The 20,174-nt window shown below is 37.7% G+C and overlaps 1 protein-coding gene across 6 annotated transcripts in view; it reads right to left on the bottom strand.

Moving 5' to 3' along the window:
• Positions 1 to 113: 113 nt before the first annotated feature.
• Positions 114 to 20,174, bottom strand: part of CLOCK (clock circadian regulator) — a 112,887-nt gene continuing 92,826 nt past the window's right edge. For 5 of the 6 annotated variants that reach the window (XM_017540246.2, XM_017540248.2, XM_037742594.1 and 2 more), the window contains 8 exons: positions 19,021 to 19,162; positions 18,342 to 18,442; positions 17,729 to 17,818; positions 12,980 to 13,132; positions 11,474 to 11,683; positions 10,135 to 10,337; positions 6,098 to 6,350; positions 114 to 3,058 (listed from right to left, as the gene is read on the bottom strand). In XM_017540246.2, the coding sequence (XP_017395735.1) occupies positions 2,879 to 3,058; positions 6,098 to 6,350; positions 10,135 to 10,337; positions 11,474 to 11,683; positions 12,980 to 13,132; positions 17,729 to 17,818; positions 18,342 to 18,442; positions 19,021 to 19,162 (1,332 nt within the window). In that variant the 3' untranslated portion in view covers positions 114 to 2,878. The remainder of the gene's footprint in view (positions 3,059 to 6,097; positions 6,351 to 10,134; positions 10,338 to 11,473; positions 11,684 to 12,979; positions 13,133 to 17,728; positions 17,819 to 18,341; positions 18,443 to 19,020; positions 19,163 to 20,174) is intronic. The other variant, XM_037742596.1, reaches the window with a different exon arrangement.

Genomic DNA, 20,174 nt, shown 5'->3' with positions numbered 1-20,174 from the left:
TCTATTTGGTATCTTTAAATCACAGGTTAGGGATTTTAACTTACAGCTTTGGCTATAGACATGAATGAAGAACAGACACTGCTGAATCTTCACTTGAATGCTCAAGTTTCATGGGGTGGGGTGGGGGGGGATAGCTTTGCAACCCAAATTTAAGAGAAGCAGGAGGAAAACAAACAGCATTTAAGAGGCTGCTTTCCACCATTTCAGACTGACAGAAAAGCAGCTAGCTGCTCCTTTAAATTAGCAATGGTTAATTCCAAGCAGAAAAAAAGATGAGCTATGAAGAGCAGTAAGAATTATAAAGGAAAAATGTAATTTTTCCCCCCAACTATTTGCGGAGATGGGAAAGACTTGAAGGGGCTGGGGTAGGACAACGTGAGTAAACAGTTTATATGTTTACCTGGGGCTTGTCTTACGCTTTGCTGCTGCCAACCTAACTATGTAGTACTCACAGTTTTTTTAAGTATAATATGTAGAGGACAGGCCTTAATGTAATTGTTTTTCATATCTTTTGTTAGCTAAATCCATATCACTAGGTATTGCCAATTAACAAATGAGGCACAACTCAGATATATATGGAATGGCTTAAGGTCAAGAAAGGCAATTTGAAAGGGGAGAGAAACGCTATTGCCATATCCTACAACATCCACCTTGTCTATACGTGCATATGGTCACATACATACATTTTCTGACAACTATTCTTGATATTCATGGGAATGTCGGAAATCTCCACTGGATGGTCATTTAGCTAAGAGCTCCTTGATATGTTAATTACTGATTGGTATCTAGTCACACTTTTGTAGAAGGGTAGGTAGCAATTTTCTTTGTTTTTTTTCTTTTTCAACATTAATGTTCAAATTAATCGTGGCCAGGTAGAATTTTCTGCAGAAAGACAAAGTGTATGCCTTAAGGATAACAGCAAAGCAGAGGACAGAGAAGTCCTGCGAACTGGCTTAGTGTTCCCCTGACCTCTTTACCTAGCAATTCTGCATTAGGTTATTTTCATCATTCAGAACCTTTTCTGTTGAACAACCTAAACTCTGTTATACATTTTCTTTTGAGATCAATTTTGATTTATTACACTTGTCCTTCCTTTCCTCAGTAATAACATTTTTAATATTCTAATAAGGTATTTTCTACTAATTTTTTGTTCTATCACTATAAATTTTATTAGTACCATAAAATCTATAAAATGCTCTTTAAAACGTATGTAACTGGTATTAGAATTTATTACTTTTAGAATATGATATTGCCAAAGGAAATCTTAGTTCACGTTTAGAAGGCATGTGAGTTACAATATTCTAGTGTTGTTGTGAAAGCATAGCCAAATCTACCTCTTCTTTTTCCTTTGTAGGAATATCAAGATCATACTGAGCAAATATTTACTGGTAATTCTTAAATGACTATTTAACTTTAAAGAAAAATGCTGATTTAGGAAACAATTTTAAGATCACATTAATAACTATGACAGTGTTAGGTTGTCATCTTTTATTTCTAAATTATTTGTACCTCCAGTCCAAGAGACTGATAGCAGTCCTCAAAGGAACTTACTAGGAGAATAATGACGACTGACACCCACATGCTGTTAAAAATGTACTAAGGTTTCAAAACTGCTACAGAAACCAGACAATGAGTTCAAGATGGTGAGTTATCACCTGAATTAAAATCAAGGCACTATGGGGTTTTTTTCCCCTCAAATAACCCTGAATCATTTCTGACTAAAAGAAGCATTGAAATTGTGAAGGATAATAAAAAAGATTTCAACAAATCCCAAAAGTTAAAATTCCCATGATTGAGAATGTTAAAAAGTGCCTAAGATGTTTTGTGTGCAAATTTTACCTCTATAACTGAAACATTCTTGAAATTACTTTCAGGCTTGTTGAAAACCATTTACACAAATATTTCCAACTATGAACTATATCAAAATATGCAATCAAGACTCCCAACCACCTAAAATAAAGCAGTGCAAATCCTATTTTCAAACATAATTGAAAAACAATGAAATGAGGGATATTTCTGAATAACTTGAAAATCCTGTTGTATCAATAATTTAACCTGAAAAAAAAAAAATCCATTCCCAGCAGCACATCATACCTCACTGAACAAACTGTGACATCACAGCCAAAGTATGAACAAAAAAACTTGTGCCCCGGAAAAGTGAATAGAACACTACTGTGTTGTAAACAAAAGGAAAAACAGAGGATGGATCAGTTTGCACATGGTGTCAGAATCTCAGGAAAGGTGCTCATACCTGTAAGGAAGAGATAACGCTTTCATGCAGCATACAAAATGTTTTGCTTTCTCTTCTTTTATCCAGACATACACATATTTTTACATCATCTGTACATAGAGAATTTGAACCTACACAACATTCTGAAAGTAATTACTGCTCCATCATTATCTGAAAAGGGGGAAGGTTTGGGGAGGGGGTAGCTACCAAGTCTACTGGACTGTCTTCATGGCATCATTGTAAGCAAACCCCTGACATGGCAGTGGTATGTCCTCTCTAACACTTGATAAGAGGCACAGAACCACTAAAAGTTACTAACATTGTTAGTGCCTTTCTGATTCACTGGAGGTCATTTCATAGCTGAGCTTAACATTTGGCAATATATTCTTTTTCCATCAAAAAATATCCGGGCAACTAAAACACTGTCAGAATTGGCTATGCCCCTATGATTACCTCCTGCTGGCTGGTATTTAATGTACATCTGTAGCACTAGGCAGCATTTCTCTGCGAACTAATTCCAGGAACTAGAACACTCAATACTGCATCTCATGAAACTGCTGGAACTTTTCCTCTTTTCCTCAGGTCATTTGAGTAACTCTTAATGGGCCATCCCTTTCCTCCCTTGATGTCAGAGAGGAAGTGCATGTGCTACTGTGGTTGAACCTTGGAAGGGTCGGGCAAGCTGTCAGTTCTGTGCCGGTTGAGTTGCTGCTGTTGCTGAGACTGATGTTGCTGGTGATGTGACTGAGGGAAGGTGCTCTGTTGTAGAGGAAATGCAGCAGAGAGGATGAGCTGAGTTGAGGGATTCCCATGGAGCAACCTAGAAGTCTAAAAAACAAATGCATTATGCAGCATTGCTTTACTCCCTTTATGCCACCCACATAAGATTTACCCACACTCTCCCATCCATAGGGACAAAATCCTTAAAATTCTACATAATGCATATCATTTTTGCTCTTTGGTTTAAAAACAAATGCATTATGCAGCACTGCTTTACTCCCTTTATGCCACCCACATAAGATTTACTTACACTCTCCCATCCATAGGGACAAAATCCTTAAAATTCTACATAATGCATATCATTTTTGCTCTCTGGTTTAAAAATTATACTTTGGAAAATGCTTATGAGGGTATGAGAGAGTTTCATTTTTTAAAGGGATCTAAGCTGCAGATTTTATGGTATAGAAAGCAATCTATATCTTGAGCCAAATCACGCATGTTCTTTCACTTTCTGTCCTAAAGACCCATATTTTAAATTATAAAATTTGAGTATAGTTATGACTCTATGAAAAACAAATACTCTGAGGCCAAACAGACAATGCCTTCTGCACACAGGTTTGCTCAGCTGGTTAGAGCACCACACAGTTTTAAGTGGCCAGGAGCATGGGCCCAGAGGTAGACTGGGGCTGCCCTACTTACCACATGTGTGACCTGGTCAACTGTTTACTTCTCTGGGCCTCAGTTTCTTTCTTTACAAAATAGGATTAACAGTGCCTACCACATTGAGTTCTTAATAAAGATTAAATATTAATATTATTTAAAAGCACCACAAATATGAAGGCAAAGTTGGAGCCATAGGTCTCATAAGAGGCAGTGTGGTATAAAGAAAAACAAAATTGAAAAAGGTACAGGGTTTGCAGGCAGAAGCCCTGCATTTGAGTTTTGCTCTGCCATTGTAAGCATGCGACTTTGGGCAAGACTCAAATATATGAGCGTCAGTTCCTTTCACTAAATTTTTACTTCTGACATACTGTTCATTATAACTCTCAGATACAAAAAAACACAATGGAAAGAGAGTGAATTTTTATAGTGAAAGTCCTTCCCATTACTGAGAGTACAACTTGTTGCAGGGTTCTTAATTTCAAAATGGATCTGTGGTGGGCGGTTTTTGCAAATGTATATGAAAGAAACATGCAAGATCACACGCACAGAAGAATAAATCCTTGACAACCCTTAAAGACTACTACACTTTGTCAAGGACCTTCAGAGTTTTCTTTCTCTGTTATTAGGAAAAGCTGTGTAAGGCAAAGACTTCAGTATACTTATGAGCCTTATAAGTTTATAACAGGAGCATGCTTTGGAACTAGGTATTACACGATTTACAAAAGCCAAATTGTTCACTACCTACATACAAATGCATTTATGAGGGCTACTGCCTATCTTATTTCTTTGTGGGTCCTATGTCTTTGGGATGCCATTTTATTTATTTATTTATTTTCTGAGAATGTTCATTATTATTATTTTTTTGAGATTAAGTTTTGCTCTCGTTGCACAGGCCTGGAGTGCAATGGAATGATCTTGACTCGCCACAACCTCTGCCTCCCAGGTTCAAGTGATTCTCCTGCCTGAGCCTGCTGAGTAGCTGGGATTACAGGTGCACGCCACCATGCCCGGCTAATTTTTTGTGTTTTTAGTAGAGACGGAGTTTCACCATGTTGGTCAGGCTGGTCTCAAACTCCCAATCTCAGGTGATCCGCCTGCCTTGGCCTCCCAAAGTGCTGGGATTTCAAGTGTGAGCCACCGCACCCGGTCAAGAATGTTCATTCTTTAAAGGTCTTTGTTCCTTGACAAACTTAGAAGACTGAGATGTTAAGGCAAGTCCTTTCCTTTTTTAAGCTTTTGCTTAATTCTTATTGGATATATTTTCCCTACTTAATAATTTAGAACTCGTTTTAAATTCTTGTTATGACGTTATTTGTAATAGTAGCTACCCCAGTTTTATCTGCAGCACAGGCTTAGGGTCTAAGAGACTGTTATGACTCAGATAATTAGGAAACTAGCCTGTTTCAGTTTTCCGCATCACAAAGACAAGGATTATATTTCGACCACGACACAAAGGGTGACAAGTTAAGACTGTATTTATGCCTGAATATAGAGTACAAAAATCACATCAAGTGTTATATAACTTAAATTGATGGTACGTGCTTGGCCTAGATAAAGTGGTCTCTAGTACACATCCAGGTTAGCCTCCATTCAAAATTGCTCCTAGAAGGAGAAAAGTTGGATTTCTAGTATAGATCCTGAGGTCCAGGTAAGGGTTTTGTTGATTTCTCTGTTGAGGATCCTGCCCTAGTGACTTTCTTCTCTATCTATAGATAAGGAGAGCCTGTCTGATTTACCTCCATTTCTGTGTCTCTATTTTGGCTAATCCAAATGTCTATTACATTTGTCAATATAGTGGTCACAAATAACAGCCAGCTATGTGCCTTCTCTTTTATTCGGTGATTTGCAAGCATTATTATTCCATGAGGTGTTAACTACTATGACCTCCACGTTACAGGTGATGTTTAGCAAGAGTAAGCAACCTTCCAAGGGTCACGCAGTACATGGTGCAGCAGTGACTCAACCCAAGACCAGGTGGACTTTACAGCTTAAGTTGTTAGCTATGATATATACTACATTTCCACAGTATTTCTCCTCTGGTATTAATTTATAACTGAAAACTTGTAATAAGATTGAATTAAACAAAATAATTTAAGATAATACCTATACTAGTAAAAAGAAATCCCTGCTCTGTATACAGAATTTATGGTTGGCTAGAAAAAAAGAGGAGGAAAGAGGTGCCTTTGCTTAAATTCCAGAAACTCTAGCCAGAGACTGAGAAAACAGGTGGGCAGGAAGTAGGCCACTCACTCTATCCAGCAGTTCTGATGATTGCATATGCCCAATGGCAGGATTAAAGTCTTCCCAAGACTAGCTAGGGAAGAAAAAAATCACCAACCAGGACAAGCTTTCTATCTTTGTAGAGATTTAAACTGTACAATAAGCTTTTGTGAATTTTTTACTCACAAAACCGTTCACTTAATACTTAATTTCGTTACATGAAAGTAAATGGGTTTGACGCAGCTTCCCCATGGAAAGAATTACCTGTAAAAACTGTTGCGGTGGCTGGGTCAGCTGAGCCTGAGATGGTTGCTGAACTGAAGTGAGCTGCTGCTCCTGGGAGCTCTGCTGCTGCTGCTGTGTTACTGACAATGTCTGTGACTGTTGCTGTTGTGTAGCAAAAGTAGGATATGCAGTCACCACCTGGCCCATGAGCATAGTACTAGGTACCATGACTGCCCCACAAGCTACAGGAGCAGTCACTAATTTGGTCACAAGTTGTTGACCTTGAGAAAATCTGTTAGAAGAAAGAAGGAAAAAAAAAATGGAGTCCAAAGTACAAGGTATACATCATAAAAGGCAGTGGAGTGAATACTTATCTAAGATAATATCCAATTATAATGCCAATTTAGTTTTTCAAAGTCTATATATTCCTATTTTGTTTCATTTTAAAAGATTCCCTTTGGCATAACAGTAAAACAAAAAATTCATACAGCAAAATCAACGTATAACAAAAATACAAAATGTTTTTGGAATATCCGCATTCAAATGAAGTTAGATCCTTACCTCACATCGTAGACAAAAATTAATTTGAAATGGACCAAAAACCAAAACATAAGAGCTAATGCTATGAAACTCTTAGAAGAAACACAGGGGAAAAGCTTCATGACTTTAGATTTAGCAATAATTTCTGGGATATGATACCAAAAATATAGGCAACAAAAGAACAGATAAACTGGACTACATCAAATTAAAAATTTGTGAATCAAAGGGCACTATCAACAGAGTAAAAAGGTAACCCACAGATGGGAGAAAATATCTGCAGATCATCTATCTGATAAGGGATTAATAACCAGAATGTCTAAGAGCTCCTTCAACTCACTAACAATCAACCCAATTAAAAAAATGGGCAAAGGTCAAACCTCAATAAACATTTTTTCAAAGAAGATACACAAATGGCTAACAAGCACATGAAAAGGTGCTCAACATCACTAATCATTAGAGAAATGCAAATCAAAATGACAAGACACTACTTTATACCCATCAGGACGGCAATTATAAAAAACAAACAACAGAAAATGACCAGTGTTGGCAAGCAAGTGGAAAAACGCTTGTGCAGTGCTGGTGGGAATGTAAAAATGGTGCAGCCACTATGAAAAACAGTATGCAGTTCCTCAAAAAAGTTACTATAGAATTATTATATGAAGGAATTTCACTTCTGCTTATATACCACCCCCCCCAATGAAGGCAGGGACTCAAAAAGATATTTGTACACCCATAACCATAAGCAGTGTTATTCACAAAAGCCAAAAAGTGGAAGTAACCCAAGACTCCATTATCAGAATGAATAAGCAAAACACAGTAGAGTGGAATATTACCTAGCCTTAAAAAGGAAAGAAATTCTGACAATTTGCTGTAACATGGATGAACCCTGAGAACATTATCCTAAGTGAAATAAGTCATTCACAAAAGGACAAATACTGTATGATTCCATTTATATGAGGGACTTGGACAGAAAATAGAATGGTGGCTGCCAAGCACTGGAGAGAGAAGAATGGGAAACTTGTATAATGGATATGGAGTTTCTGTTTAGGAAGATGAAAAAATTTCTGGAGATGGTTAGGGGAGATGGTAACAATCATGAGAATCTACTCAATGACAATGAACTGTATACTTTAAAATGGTTAACAAGGTAACTTTTATGTCATTTATATTTTTCCACAATAAAACATTTAAAAAATATATAAAAAATAAACCTTTTTCTTTTCATAAAATTACTAGGTACCTGGAATCAGATATATGTGACACATGATTTATGTTCATGAATAAACATAAAGCTATCCTAATTTTTTTAAACTCTAGGATTATAGAAGAAATTACACAAAATTGTATCTTAGAAATTTGACATTCTAATAGTGAATAAAACTCCTCAATTTATGAATTTATCAATGCAGCAGTGTCCACTGGGCTAAAATTCATTATTTTTTCCCTCTTTCCCTGCTTCCTTTTGTTTTTTGAAGTGAAAGAACAATAACAACAACAACAAAAAAAGATGCTTCTTTGTAAACAATATTATTTCCATTTGCCTTTTCTGTGAGATGAAGTTAGTTTATAACACTGGCCATTTCAGTGAGCTATGACCCTAATGTAGATGTGACATGACATAACTGCACTTACAAACTGTTTAAAGTATATAACAATATTACACTTAGTACAGAGACATACTTTATTATTTATGTTCCACAAGACAAAATAATTTCATTTCAAATCCATGTCAGATCTTGAAAATAAAATACTGTATTTTATATACTATACAACCAAATACTTTAATGCAAAACAACAAAGAATTAAAATTATCCATATTAAGCCCAAAGAAAAGAAGTATTTACAAAGTACACTTAGTCACAGAAGTGCCAAGTGCTGATTTCTCTGTAATCTTAAATGAAATTAGTACTTGAATCAGCCCATGGTTCACTGGTAAATGTGATAAGAACATTTTCTTTAATCTGCTTGCACGTAACTCACACTTCTGCAGCTTTGTATACACAGCTCCCTCTGTCCAGAATGCCTCCCTAGATTCTGTGCCACACCCACACCCAAAGCAAAGCTCTTGAAGAGTCAGGGCAAGTATCTCTGCCTGTGTGAAGCTTTCCTGACCATACCTTTATTCACCTGCTTGCCTCAACCCATGGAACTACTCACTTCCTCCTTTCTAAAGACCTCTAAAGTATTCATTACACCAAACAATACTGATTTGTTTAAGCTTTTACTAGTCTGGTCTTTCCTTTGGGAAAGGAATGATGCCATATCATCTAGGTAGGCCATCAAATGTTTGCTAAGATATGGTTTCTGTCCCCACTCAAAAGACAGATGTTCAGGGAAATGCAACTTAAAACCACAATGAAATAACACCTTACTCCAGCCAGACTGGCCATTATTAAAAAATCAAAACAATATAGGTTGGCACAGATGTGGTGAAAAGTGAACATTTACACACTGCTGGTGGGAATGTGAGATTTCTCAAAGAACTAAAAATAGATCTACCATTTGACCCAGCAATGCCATACTGGGTATCTACCCAAAGGAAAAGAAGTCGTTGTATCAAAAAAGACACCTGTGTACATATGTTTATCACAGTACAATTCATAATTCCAAAGATACGGAATCAACCTAAGTGCCCATCAACCAATCAATGGAGAAAGAAAATGTGGTACGTATCTACCATGGACTACTACTCAGCCACAAAAAAAGAATAATGTATTTTGCAGCAACTTGGATGGAGCTGGAGGCCACTATTCTAAGTGAAGTAACTCAGGAATGGAAAACCAAATCCCATATATTCTCACTTGCAAGTGGGAGCTAAACTATGGTTACAGCAAAGGCATACAGAGTGATATAATAACAAGACTTTGGAGGAGGATGGTGGTGGTGAGGGATAAAAAACTACATATCGGATAGAATGTGTACTCCTCAGGTGATCAGTGCACTCAAATAAGTCACAGATGGTTGTTTTTCCAGAGCAGTCCACAAAACCTTCCTATAATACATGTTTAAAGCACTTGAGCTTTGAAATCAAGACATCAATGTCTGTGTTCAGAACACCCTCCCTCATCACCTTAACTAGCTATAGACCCCTTGACTAATTACTAAAAACCCACTTTTTTCTTATCTGGGAAAATAAAAGAAGACCCTTATGTACATTTTCTTTTAATAAATGAAAATTTGAGATAATGTATTTTTCTGAGCATTTAACAAACTGAAAAAAGGTAAGTGACCCTAACCATTGTTACTACATGGCATAGCATCTATATTGAAAAGACAAAAGCTTCACAGTCATAAGCCTTTTGTAAGAGTGTGCTGTAGAATTTGTATTCTACAATATTTTGTAGCATATTTTTGGACAAGAAACAAAATTTGTTGTTATCCTCTAATTATGAAGTCTTCAAACAATGAATACGTTCTGTAAATTTAAGAATACTGGCTGTAGTGAGCAACACATTAAAATCACATTAAAAAAATCAAATTACTGTTTTCTAATCAGTTTACAATTTTGAAAATAACAAACGAAATATGACAACTACCTTATCTGCCTGTCCTGAGTGAACGTAGTTACGGCAGCACTCTGGGTGCTGTTTTGTGGCATACTGGATGGAATCTGGACCATGCTTCCAGCGGCAGGCTGAGAAATCACCATAGTGTTATACAGTGGGGCTGTAAGAGTGCTCTGTGTCTGACTGGGTAGAGATGTTTGCTGACTATGCCCACTCAGAACATTCTGTTGACTCTGTTAAACAAAAGGGAGATTTTATAGACAGATTAACTGAAAATAATTACTTGGGAATTATGCTAGAACTCATCACTCTGACAATATGACAGAGAAAGAAGCGGCAGGATATATTACTCTGGGAGAAATATAACCACAAAGGAATGACTTGTAGTAACTGAGAATTAATTAGTCTTAAATATCTGCTTGAAGGCAAGCTTTGACTTTAGAATGGAGTGTGATCGTAATAGAGATGATATAAAATATACACAGAGAATTTCTGTTAAATGCCCAAAGTGAATGACTAATTAGTGGGCATTTTTATATTTTTCATTTAAATCCTTGAGATTTATACTCACAGATGTACAGTAATTACCAACATTTTTTGGAATATTCAATAAGCCATTACTGATCCCCCACCCCTCTAACAGTCTATTCTGCACGTATGGTAACAGACTTCCTGGTCAACCTCTTTTACAAGTCATACCTTTTTAACATATGGAAAAAGTCTAAGAACTTACAAGAACTTGGTATAACTATTAGACTATATATATATATATATATATATTTTTTTTTTTAAATAAAGATGGGGTTTCACCATGTTGGTCAGGCTGGTCTTGAACTCCCGACCTCAGGTGATCCGCCCGCCTTGGCCTCCAAAGTGCTTGGATTACAGGCGTGAGCCACCACACCCAGCCTAGACTACATCTTTAAACAGACTGTGACATACTTTAAAGCTCGGCCGGGTGTGATGGCTCACGCCTGTAATCTCAGCACTTTGGGAGGCCGAGGTGGGCAGATGATCTGAGGTCGGGAGTTCGAGACCAGCCTAGCCAACATGATGAAACCCCATCTCTACTAAAAATACAAAAATTAGCTTGGCGTGGTGGTGGGCACCTGTAATCCCAGCTACTTGGGAGGTTGAGAGAGGAGAATCACTTGAAGGCAGGAGGTGAAGGTGGCAGTGAAAAACAAAAGCTGATACTAACATAATTTGCACAAAATACTTAATAATCACTCTCAATACTATACTTTCGGAATACTATTTACAATTTTGAAATATGATATTTTATCATTAGAATTTGATTTCTGTCTCAGCAAGAGTTTACATTTCATCCACTGATCACTCCATAGCCCACTGTGCCCAGTAACATTACCTGAGTTGATGTACTCTGCAAAGTCTGTTGTTGTATCATGTGCTGAGTTGTGCCAATATGTCCAGTATTCATTCCACTTTGAATCTGGTTAGAAGGAACAACCTGGCCTTGCATGTTTATAGGTGCAAGTTGCTGGATGTTAGATGAATTTCCAGAAGAAAGTTGAACAGAACTAAAATTCAACCCAGGATTTGACTGTTGCAAAAACATCTTTAAAAATAAAGATTATGTTAAAATAAGCTTTGTAGACTGAAAAGAAAGAATAATGAGAGCATTAAAAAGAAGGCAAAATCAAGCTACAAAGTAAGTTTAAAAAGCAAGTAACAAGATTAAATCACTTTGAAGAATTAGCATTAAATAATTAGTGAACAAAACATGAAGCTTCATATTCAATCTTCAGTTATCTTAATTTTATCATGTTTCCAATCGTTAGAAAAAGTATAACTCAGTGCTACTTAGTCTGTGGACTGGCAGCTTTGCATCACTTATGATTTATAATTTATAACCTTAGAAGTAGTTTTCACTCCAAGTTTCCCTTTACCAAAGTAGTCATTGTCTCCTAGAGTGGTCCTGCTGGTTGGTCATATAGGACTAATTTGAATCATACCAACTGGTATCTTAATAAAAATATTACTGATGATTGATTTATAAATTCTGTACCCAAGATGTACCTAAAACTTTATTTAAAATATGATTTTTATATTATGAATTCAAACTTACTACAATTTGTGGATTGGTTAAAAAAAAATGACTGGAGAAACTAGGATGTTGGTAGAAATACCCTCAGGAATGAATTATCTTTAGAGACTGTAAGCATAATTGTTGGGGTCACTACTTGCCAGGGTCTGTCCCACAGACCTTGACTCAATAATGGATGAATGTTCATTTAGACACAGATCTTCAGTCTAAGAGTGGCTGGGGTGTCTGTGGCCACTCTCAGGCACTTGACGAGTGCTATAAAGAGACAGCAGCAGACAGTCCTGACAGGCTGGCCAGCGTTTATTGAGCACACATTAAATGACAAAGGCTTTGAGTCAACACCACTAGAGGGTAGAGGTTAAAGGCCAGGTTCTGAGGCTTCAAGCAAACACCATTAGTGGGTAATATCTTTGGTTGACCTCCCCATCAAGAGAGCTATCTGGAATGATTAAAGGTTAATTTTAGGATCACATGAGTAAACAAGTTAGGTAAACTCCTTATATTCCTTTGTTTCTACTCTAATTTATTTAACTAAGGGGACAAGGCTGTTTTCAGCCAAGTATTATAGTGAAAACTTTTAGGTCTTCCAAAAAGGTTTGTGTATATTCTCTATAACTAAAGTTTCACCCACCAGCCTGACTGAATCCTTACACATAATCATACTTAGTAGGTAACCAGTGAATATTTATTGAACAGAATTGATAAAACTTATCTCTTGCATCTCACTTTTAATTAAGAAAAGTTAATTTTCCTAAAAGTCCAAAATATGAATGAGATGCTTGCTTTGTATTCAAATATAACAATTACCTGCAGCCCCTGACCATGGACCATCTGAAGCTGTTCTTGAATTTTCCTTAATTCTTCTTGTTGCCGATGAATATTTGCTTCTATCATGCGTGTCCGTTGTTCCAGTTGGTCTTTCAGATGCTGCATGGCTCCTAATTGAGCTGAAAACTGAAACTAAAGTACCACATATGGAAAAAGCATAACATACTTTAGAATTACTTACTCCTTATAATTGTGCAACGTGAAAAGTAAGCAGTGTAACAGGAGTTAAGAATGTTATGCCAGTTAAGCCTCTTAGTTCCTAATCTACCCACCTTTGCTCTGCTTTGTGATATTGGACCTGGACCTTAAAATATTTCTCCTTTGCCAACAGGCACAAAGTTATCCATGTCAGTAGATGGTGCTGGAGGGACACTGCAAAGAAAGGTGCTTAACTCCTGGTTCTGGAGCTTTTCCTACTTGCTCTCATGTTGGGATACGAGTGGGAAGCTTCCCAATTAGGCTTGTTGGCTCCGTAGCCAGCAGCTTTCCAGCAAGTCTCAATGACATCCTAGTGGGCAGCTTCCCTCCAAGCTTTACCAGTACCCCAGCTGATGGTTTCCAGCTCTCTAGCTCTAATTTGTGGCATGTCAGTGAACTTCTCTATTATCCAATTGTTATAGACACATCTGCCCCAAGAAGATCTGCATCTCAGCTTGGCATGGGGGAAGACGAGGTGAGGAGGTTAGGAGCTTATGGGGAGTCTTCTAAGAATGTTTCTTCCTTGGGTACTCTCCGTCTGCCTTAGTTAGTGGCTGCTCTCTGCATCTGATAATTCTATATTCTTTTTTTTTTTTTTTTGAGACGGCATCTTGCTCTGTCACCCAGGCTGGAGAGCAGTGGTGCGATCATGGCTCACTGCAGCCTTGACCTTCTGGGTTCAAGAGATACTCCCATCTCAGCCTCCCCAGTGGCTGGGACTACAAGCATGCATCACCACACCTAGCAAATTTAAATATAAATATTTTTATAGAAATAGGGTCTTGCTATGTTGCCCATGCTGGTCTTGAACTCTGGATCAAGCAGTCCTCCTACCTTGGCCTTTCAAAGTGCTGAGAATATAGGCATGAGCCACCACACCCAGCCTTATTCCTAAATTCTTTAAGTTCTCTTTACTTCTTTTAGGAGTTAATCCCTGTTGCCAGTTAATAATTTTTTATATTATTCCTATTCAAATTTCTGATATGCTTCTGGTTTCTCAGTGGATCTGGACTGATTACACACACCCTGGATTTACAAGACCTGAGCTCATATTGTGGTTACCAGTTACTGGAAAAAATTATTTAACTTTTTTTTTTTTTTTTGAGACAGCGTCACCCAGGCTGGAATTCAGTGATATGATCATGGCTCACTGCAGCCTCAACCACCCAGGCTCAAGCATTCCTCTCACTTCAACTTCCCAAGTGGCTGGGACTGCAGGCATGTCTCACCATGCCCAGCTAATTGTTTTTTTAAGAGATGGGGTCTCATGATGTTGTCCAGTCTGCTGTTGAACTCCTGAGCTCAGACAGTCCTCCCATAAGCCACCATGCCCAGACTTATTTAACTTCTTAGCTTCATTTTTACCCCTTAACAAAGGAAAAAGGAGTCTGCACCTGGAGTTAATTCCTATCAATTTCTGTCATCCCTAGAATGTCCTCTATGTGTACATGAGTAGAAGCACCCAAAGTTGTAAAAATCTGACAGATAAGCAATAACAATATTTTCACTTCAATGGAAACTATCCTCAGACAAGTACAGAACATGAACCTTTTTTTTTTTTTTTTTTTCCCAGGTGCTCTGTCCCAGGGATTTAGGGCTTTACAATGCATTTTTCTGGTTCTGTCTTCATTCTTTTTGGACTTCCACCTGGCAACTTTCATTTAACAGAACATGAACTTTTACAGACTACACAAGTACGAATGAGTAAACGCATACAGGAATGAAAACAAAATTATGTTTTCAATCTTACTTATTTCTCTGTTTTACTTGAGTCATGAGCAGCTCCTATTTTCTTCTGCTTATAATTTAGCCACATTTGGTGATTCATCTCTTAAGTCTATACAGGCTCTTTAATTATTCCCATGAATTTTCAGTGTATGATATAGTATAAGAGCAGAGTCACTTTACTGGAAATCTGTCTTAAAGTAGCCTCTTACAGCGAACTGTATGTAAAAGTGAGAAATGTCCTTCCTATCCAAAGATTTTTAACTCTCTCTTCAATAGTTGGTATTTAGGATACTGCATTACATTTCAAAGCACACAACTCTGACCTCAGAAATTAACAATAACCAGACCATAACATATATTAAATTATACTAGGTTTGAGAAAATATTAAAAATTTAGTACTTCAACTCCCTCAAGCCTTTTTTTTTTTTTTTTTTTTTTAGTCAAAATGTTATATTTATGGCCAGGCATGGCGGCTCACAGGTGTAATCCCAGGACTTTGGGAGGCCGAGGCAGGTAGAATGGTTGAGTCCAGGAGTTTGACACCAGCCTGATCAACACGGCAAAACGCTGTCTCCACTAAAAATATAAAAATTAGCCAGGTTTGGTGGCGTACACCTGTAGTCCTAGCTACTTGGGAGGCTGAGGCAGGAGGATCACCTGAGTCCAGCAAGCAGAGGTTGCAGTGAGCTGATATTGCGCCACTGCACTCCAGCCTAGGTGACAGGGTGAGATCCTGTCTCAAAAAATCAAGATAAAGTGACATTTATGTCATACAAATGTATTTTATTATAACTAAAGTTATTTGTTCCTTTGGGTAAGCATTATATTGCTATAACTTAGAGGATTTCTTTTTTTTTTTTTTTGAGACAGAGTTTCGCTCTTGTTACCCAGGCTGGAGTGCAATGGCGCGATCTCGGCTCACCGCAACCTCCGCCTCCTGGGTTCAGGCAATTCTCCTGCCTCAGCCTCCTGAGTAGCTGGGACTACAGGCACGCGCCACCATGCCCAGCTAATGTTTTGTAGTTGTAGTAGAGACGGGGTTTCACCATGTTGACCAGGATGGTCTCGATCTCTTGACCTCGTGATCCACCCGCCTTGGCCTCCCAAAGTGCTGGGATTACAGGCTTGAGCCACCGCGCCCGGCCAACTTAGAGGATTTCTATCAAATACAAAAAGGAAATAGTAAACACAGAAGGCAGAATAACAGGAAGTAAAATCACAGAACTAAGAGGCAAAACATTTCGCTTTATTAGTGAATAAAATGTGAGATATGAATACTTGCTAACATTTTTGACAGTATATATCCTTTATTTCATGAAAATATCCCTATAAAATGTTAAGAAATGCTTTAGAATCTTGAGATTAAAGACTAGTAACATAGAAAGTATCTAACTCTTATCATAGTTATATATGTATGACTTAACCATATAAGATAGAGCTATTTTAGGCCGGGCGCGGTGGCTCAAGCCTGTAATCCCAGCACTTTGGGAGGCCGAGGCGCGTGGATCACGAGGTCAAGAGACCGAGACCATCTTGGTCAACATGGTGAAACCCCGTCTCTACTAAAAATACAAAAAATTAGCTGGGCATGGTGGCGCGTGCCTGTAATCCCAGCTATTCAGGAGGCTGAGGCAGAAGAATTGCCTGAACCCAGGAGGCAGAGGTTGCGGTGAGCCGAGATCGCGCCATTGCACTCCAGCCTGGGTAACAAGAGCAAAACTCCGTCTCAATTAAAAAAAAAAAAAAAAAAAAAAAGAGAGCTATTTTTTAAAAAATGCTGTTTTTACCTGTTATTAATGATCATTCCTTAAAATCAAGATACTGCTAAGTTAACGTATATTTAATGCCATACAAGGCAAAAAAGTTGAAGAAAAACACTACTTCTCTGTGGTATTTTTAATTATATTTGAGGCACCGAATGAGTACAGAGTCATACATTACAAGTTGGGAAGTTAGGCTACAAAGTAAGAGTGTCACTTTTGGAATTACTTCCCCTTTTTTGGCTACTTTCCACATTTAGGCCTCCTTAGGACAGGAAACAATTCTAGAAAGTCTTCCTTCACTTCCTCAGGTTGCATTAAGGATTCATGCAATGTGCTTACATATCAGTTTATATACCTTCAGCACAGGCAATATAACGTGGTATTGTAGGTATGGTAGGTATTTGTCATTCCCTCTAGATGTGATGATTTTTTAGTACAGATATTTGTATTTGTACTATCAGCATCTGCAGTGCCTGTTACACACAAGAAACTCAATAAATATCGAATGAATGAATGAATATACAAATAAAGTTACTTAATTCTTCCAATATTCATAGGAAGGACAAAATGAATGACTACATTTCATCTTTAATATCTTTATGTCTACAGTATTTCTCAATGAGGGAATGTTATGGCATATTAAGCCGGACAATTCTTTGGGGTGCAAGACTGTCATGCATCCTGAAAGACATTTAGCATACCTAGACCATGCTCACTAAGGGCCAGTGATACCCCACAATCATTATGAAAATCAAAAATGTCCCCAGATATCCTAAATAGCCCCAATTAAGATTCACTGCATCTGTAACTATAATTATATATGTGTGTGCATGTATTTTATTTTTTTAAGAGACACTATCTTGCTATACTGCCCAGGCTGGCATTGAATTCCTGAGCTCAAGCAATCCTCCTACCTCGGCCTCCCAAGCAGCTGCAGCTACAGGTGCTTGCAAACAACCTGGATTTTTAAAAATTACATCAGCTTAAAAGCAATTTATCATTTTTAAATATGCAACTGAAACAACAAACAAAATATACCTGGGACATGCCTTGTGGAATTGGTAAATTTGTAGCTTGAGACATCACTGGCTGTGTTAATGATGAACCAACAGACTGGGAATTTATGGACTAGAGCAAAATAAAAAATAACACTGAAGTGATTCTCATTCCCATACATGAGTACTTCTAGCAGAAATATCAGTATGATATTTGTATTAATGAACTTACCATTTTGCTTATACTTTTGTTAGCTGAATACAGCTATGTCTTCCCTTCTATACTGGAAAGGCCTGTTCCCTATTTATCTTTTATTTTCCAAGGAACTTTCTACAGTACCTTGCACAAGCTCTCAATAAAAGTTGGCCAGACTTGAGACAATTGGTATTTGAACTTAGACATAAAACAGCTATCAATTATGAGCTTTTCACAATTTAAAAAAAAAAAAGCTAACATTTTACTTGAAAATTAATTAAAAGGACTGATATATATGACAACCACTTCATACAAAAAAAGGACGTCTTGAATGTCACGTATCAGTACTATTTTGATCTTCATAAAGAGGGGTAACAAATCAATGAATTTCTGAAGATTTAGATCATTTCTCCCCTCTTAATAAATCTTTATTCAGAAGAATATCTACTAAAGAACTTACCTGACTACTAAACGATGACCTTCTTTGCACCATCTTCTCATGAGCTGGTAAATGCTGCCTGGGTGGAGTGCTCGTATCTGTCGGGATCTTGGTTGGTGTTGCTGAAATCAGTCAACAAAATCAAAAGAGCATTCGTACTTTATAAAATAAGGTTTTTATAGATTTATCTCAAAATGTATTTCAGTTTATAAAAATGGCTTTTGAATTATCTTTCAAACCATTCAATGAAAGTGAAGTCCATGTCAGATGAGTCAATGTAGTTACTTCTTTTTATGAGCACAAAGAAAATATTTCAAATAGGAAAACTTTAAAAAGTTACTAATTTAATGACAATTATACAAGTCATCATAAAGACAAGGCACTAAAAAAACTTTCAAAAAGCAAACCTAAGAACACTTGCCCTACCCTAGAAAACACGATAAATAGTTGCCTTTCTTTTTGAGGGATGATTAAAACACCACCACTACCATTACCACCTACACATTTTAATAGGCTACGTGAAGAACTTAATTCTTTGCTACAAGTGAGCAATGTGCCTGTAACCCACTGGAAAGGTTACTACATTTCAGAAATGTAAAATGGTATAATTTTAAAGAAGCATTAGATGAGAAATGCTGATGTAAGTAACTAATAGTTTAGTTAGTTACTTTAAAGTCTACTTTCAAGCAAGAATACTCACAGGAAGGGTCTGAGACTGCTGTGTGAGATGATTTTCTTGAGCTCCGAGAAGAAGCAGAAGGGGTTGGGCTGTGATCAAACCTTTCCAATGCTTCCTTCAGACTGACTGTGTTTATACGATTATCTGACCCAGAATCTTGGCTCTAAGGAGACAGAGTAAAATAAATGTTTTCTTGTGGTTCAGTTCAGAGATCTCAGATTCGCAATACTGTTAACAACAACAAAAAATCAGTTTTTATCTATAACAAGGCAAAAGTATCTGTGTGTACACACACATGTAAAGAAATGAAAATTTATGTGTTACAGCCAGAAAGTTTTGCCTTCATTTTCTATTTAAAGAAACAGAAAATGAATGAAGTTGGAATCTCTTACACCATATACAAAAATTAACTAAAAGCCAGGCATGGTGGCTCATGCCTGTAATCCCAGCACTTTGGGAGGCTGAGGTGGGCGGATCACCTGAGGTAAGGAGTTCGAGACAAGCATGACCAACATGGTGAAACCCTTTCTCTACTAAAAATACAAAAATTAGCCAGGCGTAGTGGCAGGCGCCTGTGATCCCAGCAACGCAGGCGGCTGAGGCAGGAGAATCTCCTGAATCCAGGAGGCAGAGGTTGCAGTGAGTCGAGATCCCACCACTGCACTATAGCCTGGGCAAAAGAGCAAGACTCCATCTCAATTAAAATAACAAAAAAATTAACTCGAAATGAGTCACAGACCTAAACGTTAAGAGTTAAAACTACATTAGCTCTTAGAAGAATACACGGGGGAGAAAGCCAGGTGAATGCCTGCACTGCCAGCTACCTAGGAGGCTGAGGTAAGAGAATGGCTTAAGCCCAGGAGCTAGAGTCTGGTTTCATATGGTGACACTAATCTTTCCCATCACCAATGTTTCTTTCTCCAACAGCTCATTGTCATCAGTACACAAGCATGCTGTTATTTCTCTCAAAAAAAAAGGGCATGCCGGGAGTGGTGGCTCAAGCCTGTAATCCCAGCACTTTGGGAGGCCGAGGCGGGTGGATCACGAGGTCAAGAGATCGAGGCCATCCTGGTCAACATGGTGAAACCCCGTCTCTACTAAAAATACAAAACATTAGCTGGGCACGGTGGCGCGTGCCTGTAATCCCAGCTACTCAGGAGGTTGAGGCAGGAGAA

This window comes from Cebus imitator, unplaced genomic scaffold (assembly GCF_001604975.1).
Source record: "Cebus imitator isolate Cc_AM_T3 unplaced genomic scaffold, Cebus_imitator-1.0 Scaffold124, whole genome shotgun sequence".
NCBI lineage: Eukaryota > Metazoa > Chordata > Mammalia > Primates > Cebidae > Cebus > Cebus imitator.
This window is presented reverse-complemented; position numbering and strand designations above follow the sequence as displayed.